Consider the following 10,789-nt stretch of genomic DNA (forward strand, 5'->3'; position numbering starts at 1 on the left):
TCAACATATCATTTACGTATATTTATATATTATTTAGAATTAAAGTGATTATCATAGATTAAGGAATGAGTAGTTTACAATTTCATTTCTATTATGGCACATGTATACATGGCCGATAAAGCGCATCTATGTCTTATTCATTCCATGATATTATCTACCGGGAAAATATAAATTGAACTTATATTTGTACAGAAACCAATAATTATTTTATTAATTTGGCTAACTTCAATAGTATATTTTCTTTGAATTATTTTTTATTAAGTTCGAATAACAAGAAATATATAAATATCTTCTTATCATTTTCAAAGTGGAAAAAATATGTAAAGTTTTTGATATTGATTAATGAAACAAAAGCAATTCTATAACTAATATCCGTTATTGAAGATTAATCAAACAATTCAAACAACTTTGAAAAAAAAAATCAAGATGTCAAGTATAAAGAATGTTTTCACCTTCTCTCATTTACATTTACTGTATGATCTTTTTGTTTTATCTATGAAGATAACTTTTGCCATGACTGTAGCTGCTTTTAAAATGGTTATACCTCCTCGAGCAAAAAATTTGATAGGAGAAACTGTGTTGGTAAATAAATAAATCATCCATAAATATAATTTCAATTTTCTATTTCTATCTTCTATGTAATTCTATTAGATAACTGGCGCTGGGCATGGAATTGGTCGTGAATTGGCTATTCAATTAGCTTCTTTGGGTTGTATAATTGTTTGTTGGGACATAGATACAGAAGCAAATCGATCGACTATAAGCATGGTGTCAAAAAATGGCGGAGAAGTAAGAAACGAAAGATTATTTTAAAATAATTTTAGAAAAGCAATAAAATATATAATCTCTGACAATGAGATGAAAATGAGATTGTATAAATGCAAAATATAGATATATCTATTAATTTTTATTCTTGCTTATCCTTAAAATTTTTCAAATATGCCAACAATCAGATATTAATTTTAATCCTTTCCAATTATTTTTACGATCTTAAAATATGTTATATATATATATATATATATATATATAATATTTATCTACAAAATAGATCTTCAAAAAATCTTAATCGAAATAATAATAGCACGATGAAAGTGATCAGACCAAGATTATTTTTGAAATATTTTTATTTAATTTTGAATAAAAAATAATTAAAACACAATTTTAATAAAAAGGAATTATTTAGGCTTATGGTTTTGTGGTCGATGTATCGAAGAGATTAGAAGTCAGAGAGGCCGCAAGATTAATGAGAAAAGTAGGTGTGCCAGAAGTATCGATCCTGATTAATAATGCTGCTGTATTATATCATCGTCCTTTTCTGAATCAAGAATCGGATCTTATTGAGAAGACGTTTAATGTTAATGTTCTATCAAACTTTTGGGTGTGTTCGAATATCCATGTTCATTTGTCAAATATCAAGTTTAAAAATTCAAGAATTCTTACAGACAACATAATGTGAATGTGTTAAAGAAACACTCATTTGAATTATTAATTTTTCCTACAGACAATAGAAACCTTTTTACCAAGTATGATACAAAACGGAAAAGGACATATAGTTTGCGTATGCAGCATGTGTGGTATATACGGGGTGTCCCAAAAAGTAGCGTACTGTTCCTCGAAATTTGCAATGAGAGGTTGAGAGAAATTTTCAAATTAACAATCTTTGAATACTTTTTCATTCATAGATTGTTATTATAGAATTTAAAAATTTAAAAATTTTAAAATTAATTATTTTCATCACATCAATTTTTATTTTAAGGAATATGAATTTAATAAGTAAATCTTTAACAGGATTGATGGATGCTCTTCACGAGGAATTACGATTGGACCCCAAGTTTAATAATATAAGATTTACAACTATTTATCCATTTTACGTAGATACCGGATTAGCCAGGGATCCAAAATATAGGTAAAGTGCGAAGTTATTTTAAAAAATTACAAATTTTTCTATCAAAGTTCAATTTTATGTATAATTTTCTTTTAAATTAAATATCTTAATCTATTTTTTTAATTAATTAATGTTTTAGGTTCCCTTACATATTTGGTGTAATATCACCAGAATATGCAGCAAAAGAGATAATCAAAGCATTCAGAAGAAATTATACCGAATATTCCATTCCCAGGTGTCTTTTTACCTTAAATTCTATCAACAGGTATATTATTTTCTTCTTTCCTTCTCACCATATAATAAATAAATTCAAAACAATTTTAATTCTAAAGCAAAAGTAATAAATGCATGATTATTTCCTTTATAATAAAATTTTCTTTATAATCATAAAGTTTTAGTGTTGCATTTATGGCTTTCAGAATAGTCCCTGAAACTGTGATGAGGTTAATCCTTGACTTCCTTGCTGACGTGGATCGAAAACGTCAAGAAAAACTTGCAATTTGTGAAACTAATACATCTTAAAGAATAATGATCAATTGTATAAACTGATATTATCTGTTTTTAATTATATGTTCATATATTTGCATTTTATTATGGCGTTACGCAATTTAAAAACGTAAAACATAATAAATTCAAGATCGATGATTAAACATTGTTTTTCTTAGCAAAAGCCTTGATACAATATTTTATAGAATAATTTTTATTTACTTTACTCACTTTAATATTACTTTATTTACTTTTTTTAGAATTAGTTTAACCGTAATCTGAATTTTTTTCAAATAGAAACAAAAATGTATTAATTTTTCGTTTTGAACATGTTGACAAGTTTAGAATTTCTATTAATTATAATAATAAAAATCACAATTAATGACAGATACATAAATCTTACGTAAATAATAGTATAGGATTTCACGCAACATGCCATTGTCGATTTGTGATAATTCAATTACTCAGAAGATAAATTGATTAACTTCATCGAGGTTAATCATTTGGTATATAAAAAGTTAAATATCGATACTTGTTTTTGTCTATAAGACTATAAATTTCATTAAAAGATAATAAGTTTCTTAAAAATATAGAAATAGCAATAAATTAAAAAAAAAAATTGAAGGAAACAGGAAATTAAAATAATAATATTTCAATCATCAAAGATTTTTTTCAAATTTATCATTTTTTACAATATCCAATTTTAATTAATGATGAATTTTTTAAGAAAAATAACTTATATCGCGTGTGAGAAAAGAAACAAAATCTAATTTATAAAGTTAACATTTATAAAGATATCTATTTTTTATCATCTGCATTTTCAGTTTTAAGAGCTTCTTCATTTATTAATTTTATTATAGGATTTGTCATAGGATTTATTATAATGTTCCTTTCTTCAAAATATGCATATTCAAATCAATTTAGGTTTAATTGCGCATTTGAATACAAATAACATTGCCAAGTTAGAAAAACTTTTTTTATATAATAGAAATAAATACAGAAATTTAATGAAAATCTATCTTATTACATAAATAGTAATTACTTTAGCAGAAAGTAATTAAAATGTTATTATATTTTAAGAAAAAACTTAATGAATCATCATCATCATCACATATATCTTTCTTTGTATGTGTATTTTAATTATATATGATATCTAAAAAAAAAAAAAATACTGAATCATCTTTCTGATCGAAGTAAATCATTTTCCCGATTTTTATTCGTGATTTTTAAAATATTCATCTATACAGGTTTTTCAAAATTAATTTTAAGAACTAACTGTCAAAGTGTAACATCATTATTAATTTCTTTTTTTTTTTTTTTTGTTTTACAATTACAATTACAATTTCGAAATTCATCTTTTGATTTCAAACAAATTACAATCATCAAGTTTAAATATCACGTATAGCATAAAATAAATTCTTTTGTTAAACACTTGCCCACGAATAATTTTTATTACAATTCATTTATTCTTGAATGTAGAAAAACGAGATGCAGATGAAAGGTCAAATATAAACGTGAGTAAAATCTAAATAATGTAAGTATAAAATTAATGATGTTGTTACCACCTATAGTTTATCCTGTTTCAAGAAGCCTACCTTCAGTCAAGTTCAAGCAGCAGTCGGATTCTGTTGAGTGGAGTTTGCACCGGTAGTTTCTAATATTTTAAAATTTCAAGTGTAATTTGCAATGTATTTTTTACAAAATAACATATACTCACGATGGCTTTTACAATTTTTATAATTAATTAATATTCATTGTCGTTTTCCATAATTGAAATTACACATTAATTACAGGTAATTGTTTCTTTTTTCAAAGTGTGTGATTTATTCTTTAATAAGAATGCTCAGATTTCATCAAAAAGTGAATATTTCTTCTCGTTATTTTGATCATTTATCTCGAAATTATTAAAAAATTGTCTGATTTCTTTCTCATCCTTTGAAATTATTCACAACACACATGATAGTTTTCAAAACATTTTATTTAGATAGCTTTTCAAAGAATAATATAGAATACTAGTTTCGTCGAATATAGAAAATAATTGAAATAATGAATGAATGTGCGCAAAAGGATTAATATGTTTTAAAAATTATTAAAAAATATTGAATGTTAATCTTTTGAGTGTTTAACCAAAATGATAAATCATTTTCATTTAATCGAGATAACTATTTTTTAAGAATAATGATAAACACTTTTATACATTTTTCATTTTTCTAATTATTATAGATTCGTTTATTTCCACATTTACGTACAAGTTTACCTTGAAACAGGTCGAAGAATCAAGTTCATGACAAACATCTTAGAGACAGTGTTACATGACTATAAATTCAAGGTCACAAGGTTATTCACATTGGTTATCAACCTTTCTATACTATACAAAATATACACACGTATGGATTGAATCTTTTGTTCGTTTTCACATAAAAATATTATAAAGATTTAAAAATATCTTCCACCTGTTGAAAAAATTTATTGTATCGATCAAAATTTCTTCATTTTATTGTCTTTTTTTTTTTCGTTTTCTTTTTTTTTTAATCATTTCTTTTTTTATTCTATTCTTTTTCTATTCTTTTTGTATTCTATTTTTTTTTTTGTTCTTTTTGTTTTTCTTTTTTTTTTTTTTTTTTTTTTTTTCCTTTATTATTTCTACTCATCGAATCGACTACGAATCATTGTTTGAATCATTGTTTGAATTTTACTTTTACTTTTACCTTAACTTACGCTAACTGGATATAATATTAGATATGGTTAAAAAAGAATTCGTAACGGGCCAACTATTTTATGAATAATGAAAAAATTCAATAGGCGTAACACGGAAGAAATTTAACCGGTTTCCATGTATACTAACTCAGTTTAATCGAATCGTGCCTTGTACGTATCATTATCGTTTAAACTTGCTTTCACGTAATGGATGTTGTGCAATATATACATTTTTTTTTTCTTTTTTGATACTTGTACAGGTGCTATATATTTCAATAAAAAAAAGAAAATGATAAATTGGAATCTATATAACCGTAAAGAAATTTAAATTTTTTTGGAATATTTCGTACGATATTTCTTGTTATAAATTATTCCTAAGAATATATATATATATAAAACGTATAGAAATTTTTTTTTATCTTCAGTTTAAAATAAATTATTAGAAAATTATAATAAAAATTATAATATGCGAAGTATTGATAATAATGTTATAATTACAGTATTTATCAAAAAACTTTCAAGAAAGTGATGCTAATTAAATAAAAAGTTGAATAAAAAAAGGAATAGTAAAAAGAGTATTATTTAATCATTAAATAATATTTGTTATAAAATGACGAGTTATAAAAACCAGACATATCTTATTCGTTTTTATTCCTTATGTTATATATTCTGGAAAAATTATATACCCGTTGTGTACTTTTACGCCATAATTAATGGCCTGGTTTCGTTATAAAGTTATGTAGCAACCTGAAGAAAGAAAAGAAGAGTTTTAAACGAGTGAGTCGAGAAACTTTCTTTTTGTTTTTCGATCATATTCTTTTTCAATAGTATATTCTTTGTTTAAAATATATACCAACTTACTTTTTTTCATGACCGATATCTTTTCTTTAAATTTAAATTTTTCTTGTGCATTTATATGTTTCTTTATAAAAAAAAAAAAAAAAAAAAACAATTCGAATCTTTTAAAATAAATCTATCTTAAATTTTTTAGAAAACAAATTAAGAAAATTTTTAATAACATTTTCTGGCCAATCTACGAAAACAACATTCCATAAACTATATAATAGGTTAAAATAAAATTAAAATATCACGTTAAATTGCCAAGCCGTGCCTACAGAATCGGGCAGATAAAACGTTAGGAAAACGAAATGCAAGAATAAAATCGACACGGTGGTATTTAGGCGAGCCTTATAAATTCTTCAAGAGGGGATGAAAGGTTCATAAAGGCTTCGAATTTGTTGGGTGGCCAGTGGTGCTTCGATTTTCTTAACTTCAACTGTAAAATCGGTCGAATGTTGATAGTATTTCGAATTTTTAAACGAAACTGTTAAAATATTTAAATCAACAAGTGAAATTTTCTCGTTATGCAATATTGTATACCTTATTTTCGTCGAATGATTACTTTCGCAGAACACGAGACTTTCGTATAAGAGTTTATTTGTCGAATGCCTCGCGTCGAGTGCAATAATTTCTTTCATCGTTTTAATCTTTATTTTTATTTTTCTACAATTTTTTTTTTTTTTTTCTAATATTTAACATTCTTCCGTTCATTCATTCAATTTTATATCTATTTTTATATCTCGTCGTTCTCATTTATTAACCTTATCGTTTTCTTCTTTCAGCGTACGATGTCTTCGATAAAGGATGATACGGTAATTGTAAACTCGCAACTGAGACACTCTGTGTCCACTCTTTGGTTCTTCCTCACCTTCGAATTTTTAATTAGCACATTTCTAAGTATTTTCCTGGCCATTCTCACGTTCATAAAATCTTTATTGCCGAAACCACCGAGAGATTTAACAGGGGACATAATTTTGGTAAGAATATTCCCTCTTCGACTTCCGTTATTTTTTCCGTTATGTTTTTCTCGAAAATTCCTTACTTCGAATTAACTTTGATTGTGAATCAAATAATAAAACGATGGAAAAAAAAGAAAGAAAGAAAGAAAGAAATATATCGCTAGGATTAAAATAAAAGAAGAATCTAAACCATTTTTAATATTCTTTTTTCAGATTGTCGGTGTTTCTTCCTCATTAGGCGAGTCTTTGGCGAGTGAATTTTTAAAAAACGGGTGTTCCGTGATTTGTGTGGACAAAGATTCGAAAACGATCGAGGAAACCGTATCCAGATTGAAGGAACGACATTTGATCGTGGAGGCGAGGCAGAGGAGGGACGATTTGTCGAGATGTGGATCGATGATATTCACATACGAGTGTGATTTCTTGGATAAAGATGCGATTAGAGGGACGGTTCAAAAAGTGAAAAAAGATATTGGAAGGATCGACGTTCTGATTACTTGTATCAACGAATCGAACGAGAATATCTTCGACGCGAGCAACAAGACATTAATGGCTCATTTCTGGGTATACGTCATTATTATTATTATTATTTCAAAATTATTCTTCCATCATCTTTTCGGATCGTGTATACGATATATACGTGTTTTTATACATGTGTGTTTTTTGTATCCCCGCACAGACAGTTTTGACATTCCTTCCAATGATGTTGTATCAAAAACGAGGTCATATAATTGGTGTTACTCCGATCGCATTGAACAACGACGCTTATCATAGCTCGAGAACGGCTATAATGTGTCAGTAATATTCGAATAATAATCTTTCATCAGTTACAAATAATAAACTATAAATATATTTTTTATCTATCTATACAGTGTTTTATATATTAATTTATCAATGTTTGAAATGGCCGATGCAGATTTTATAGAAAGTATGCGTCAAGAATTGTGCGAGCACAGCAGCTATTTAACATTTTTGGCATATTCTCCGATTGCAAAATCCAGGTAATGATATGTGGGGGTTATAATTTTTTTTAGAGAATCTTTCATCCGTTTCATACGACATAGATAAATTTTCTCATCATGATTTATTTTCTGATCGTTTAAAGCTCGTTGAAGCAAAGCGAAGAAGAAGTAAGCAAGAACATAGTGAGAGCGGTGAAGACTGATCAGTATAATGTGAGCTGGACGTTCAAACTACTCTATCAAATAGGGTATTGGATAATTTATTTTATTTCTTAGAAATCATGTAATAAAGAAATATTAAGATCGATATAAAGTTTGAGATAATTCAATTATATGGAACAAATTTTTATTTATTTTATATACAACAAAAATTAATTATCTTATTAATTCATTTTTTTTTTCTCAGTTGCATAATCTACAATGGAATAACGTTGCTCACAAACTGGATCGACTTTAACAGATGCGATTATTCCACGTGAAAAACGAGTTTTCCCTCATCCTTCTCGATTAGTAGAATCAAAGATTGATCTATGAAGATGGTCTATGAACGACGATATAAAACACATCCTAAAAAAATTCACTTAAAAATTTGTTTCACTTCGACGAAAAAATAGCTGAAGTATGTATTCCGTGCGAAACAAAATTTTATTCCATAACTGTTCATATGTTCTTATTTTAAATATAATTTAAAAGTCGACACAAAAAAAGGACGAAAAGTTTAAAGAGTCATCATTAACATAATTACAAGATATGCAAATCTCGATACGAAAATATATATAAATTGTATCTATTAAAAAGAGAAGAATAACGTGTTTCTAGATTGAATCTTCAATTCTTTTTTTTTTTTTTTTTTTTTTTCTTGCTCGAAAAACATTCGTCAATCGGGAACCAGCACGTCATAATGACCGCTGTCCGAGTTTCCAGTGAATAAAAGCCTAGCTGTCTCGAAGTGAGAGCTAACGTGATTGTAAAACACTCGTTTAAGCTCGTGCCTGTCGTTTATCTCGCGATAAATCGACAGATTCATGTCGTATAACTTGGTGGCCACCGTGCATTCGAGTTCACTGGCAAATGTGCCCACCATGCTCATGTAATTGTCATAAGTTTGTCTATCCGATATGTTCCATTCAGCTATCACGAAAGGCCCGTACTCGTGCCAATTTTCCTTGATGTGTTGCACCACCTATCGTACAGAATTTCTATCAATTTCTAATAAATAGAAGAAGAAGTAAAGAGAAATGGATGGAGAATTTGAAGAATTTGAAGAGAGTTTAATTTTGAATTAGAAATTTTATTATTAGAATTCGGAAATGTCAATGATAGAATATAATCGAAATGATTGAAAGGCACTTATGATTTAATTAATTAATAAGAATAATTGTTTCGAAGAACGATTAATCGATAGAATTAATTTTAACACGGTATAGAAGGGAATAAATGGTACCATTGAACGCAGGTATCGGTGTTCATCCTCGTTTCGCCATAAAATGTAGCTAATCGCTCGAAACATACAATTTCCATCGCCATAAATGTTATGCACGCGAAACGTGCCTTCAGTGCACCTTAAACGAGCCGTACCTGTGATAACAATAATAATAATAAAAATTTGCGTTGTTATTTGTTTAAAATTTTCTCAGAATTTTTATTAAATGAAATGAGATAAAAAAAAAAAAAAAAAAAAAAAGGAAAGAAAGAAATTCATAAGTATAAAATGTGTATTGTATATGTCAAAATATGTACCTCTTTTAAAAAAAATAGAACGCCTATTTTTATCTCTTTTAACACGTCTACGTGAACAAAATTGTTCACAGGGTATCCAATCAGTTTGTTGAACACCGGAAACGTGGATGTAGAAGTCTCCGCGGTCCAGATGCAATTCGTTTCTGAATCGATTGTACTTTTTCGCATTCTTGGGCAGCGACGAGCGACGTACACATTTATCTATCAATATATACAAAATGATGAATACTTTTATAAATAATATTTTTAAAAAAAATATATTTAATAAAATAAATAAAGTTCATTCGTTCTCTTTTTAAATTTCTTTGTGTAAAATTTCGACAAGTGCTTTAGATAGATAGCTTTTTCCAATTTTATTTTCTTCTTTTTACCTTCTTCAAAGATGTGGTTACAGAATATGAAGCACCAGAGACAAGGTAGGAAAAATGCTTTTAAAAATTTTAATATATGGACTTTAGTAATGTCCAGCTTAGATTTTCTTCAATACCAAGAAAATTTGCCAGCCTAATCAATTGCTGCATTTTTTTTATTAATATTCAAGCTTAAAAAGAGAAGGGGCTCAAAAATAGTTCTATATGTGTAAGTATATCTTTCCTTTCTTTTCCTTTTCTTTTTTTTCAAATTAATTTTATGTTTATTCGCGTGTGAATAAGTTATACAAGCATAATTTCGCTAATTGACGTTGTCATTTTGAAAAGTTTGATCTGAAATTTGACATTCTAATGTCTTTTTTTTTTTTATTTCACGATGCTTGTATGTGATTGACTGAAAAATCAAATTTTCGATATGAATCACGGAATTTCATTAATATTTTTATATTTCTTTTTTTTTTTTAATCTTATTTCTTTCTCTTTTTTTTCCAAAAAATTCCTTTTTCCTAATTCTCCCAACTTCTATAAATTTCTCGTTTTGAAATATCTGCGTATATATTTTTTTACGATACTTCTCAATTATTTTTGAAAATTATAGAATTCCATATAATATTTTCTCCTTAATTATGTAAACTGTTAATGGAATACATTTCACTCATTACTAAAATGAAGATTGAAAAATTTCGCGAAATAACGTCATCTCCCGGATGAATACTAGAAGCTACTATTAGCAATACAGAATATATAAAAAGATATTTGTGACAAAGTAGAATAAGAATTAAAGATGACTGCCATCTTTTAAATGCTAAAAATATTTTTAGCATGTATAAACATTTAATTAATGGCGGT

The 10,789-nt window shown here is 27.0% G+C and overlaps 2 protein-coding genes and 1 long non-coding RNA gene across 12 annotated transcripts; 2 read left to right on the forward strand and 1 right to left on the reverse strand.

The window, feature by feature from the left end:
- Positions 1-133: 133 nt before the first annotated feature.
- Positions 134-9,852, forward strand: LOC100866833 (short-chain dehydrogenase/reductase family 16C member 6). Of its 10 annotated transcripts, XM_086917416.1 has the most exons (9): positions 147-582; positions 652-789; positions 1,184-1,378; positions 6,691-6,885; positions 7,081-7,431; positions 7,547-7,661; positions 7,784-7,868; positions 7,973-8,077; positions 8,236-9,852. In XM_086917416.1, the coding sequence occupies exons 1-9, from the start codon at positions 427-429 to the stop codon at positions 8,306-8,308; spliced, it is 1,413 nt and encodes a 470-aa protein (XP_086773542.1). In that variant the 5' UTR covers positions 147-426; the 3' UTR covers positions 8,309-9,852. The 10 variants fall into 10 exon arrangements, 9 of the variants coding, with proteins under 9 accessions (XP_003690488.1, XP_086773542.1, XP_012348424.2 ...); XM_086917377.1 differs by lacking the exons at positions 147-582; positions 652-789; positions 1,184-1,378 and adding exons at positions 3,967-4,164; positions 5,569-5,845; XR_004225384.2 differs by lacking the exons at positions 147-582; positions 652-789; positions 1,184-1,378 and adding an exon at positions 3,970-4,164 and having other exon boundaries at positions 8,236-8,448; positions 9,641-9,852.
- On the forward strand, positions 3,742-3,983 carry LOC147658843 (uncharacterized). Its single transcript, XR_015295139.1, has 2 exons — positions 3,742-3,885; positions 3,943-3,983. It is a non-coding gene; the product is annotated as an uncharacterized LOC147658843 (long non-coding RNA).
- LOC100867834 (uncharacterized) lies at positions 8,456-10,292 on the reverse strand. The gene is made up of 4 exons (XM_031918151.2): positions 9,941-10,292; positions 9,570-9,770; positions 9,274-9,407; positions 8,456-9,012 (listed from the first exon to the last, which is right to left on the reverse strand). Exons 3-4 carry the CDS (start codon positions 9,337-9,339, stop codon positions 8,707-8,709), a joined length of 372 nt encoding a protein of 123 aa, XP_031774011.2. The 5' UTR covers positions 9,340-9,407; positions 9,570-9,770; positions 9,941-10,292; the 3' UTR covers positions 8,456-8,706.
- Positions 10,293-10,789: the final 497 nt, after the last annotated feature.

This window comes from Apis florea, unplaced genomic scaffold (genome assembly GCF_048593485.1).
Source record: "Apis florea isolate Af1SG1 unplaced genomic scaffold, ASM4859348v1 contig_1615_pilon, whole genome shotgun sequence".
Classification (NCBI taxonomy): Eukaryota; Metazoa; Arthropoda; class Insecta; order Hymenoptera; family Apidae; genus Apis; species Apis florea.

Coding starts and splice junctions, on each gene's coding strand:
- LOC100866833 (XM_086917416.1), top strand. CDS start 427: ATGTCAAGTATAAAGAATGTTTTCACCTTCTCTCATTTACATTTACTG. Junction 6,886..7,080: donor TAACAGGGGACATAATTTTG/GTAAGAATATTC, acceptor TTCTTTTTTCAG/ATTGTCGGTGTTTCTTCCTC. Junction 7,432..7,546: donor CATTAATGGCTCATTTCTGG/GTATACGTCATT, acceptor ATCCCCGCACAG/ACAGTTTTGACATTCCTTCC.
- LOC100867834 (XM_031918151.2), bottom strand. CDS start 9,339: ATGTTTCGAGCGATTAGCTACATTTTATGGCGAAACGAGGATGAACAC. Junction 9,013..9,273: donor ACCGATACCTGCGTTCAATG/GTACCATTTATT, acceptor TCTGTACGATAG/GTGGTGCAACACATCAAGGA.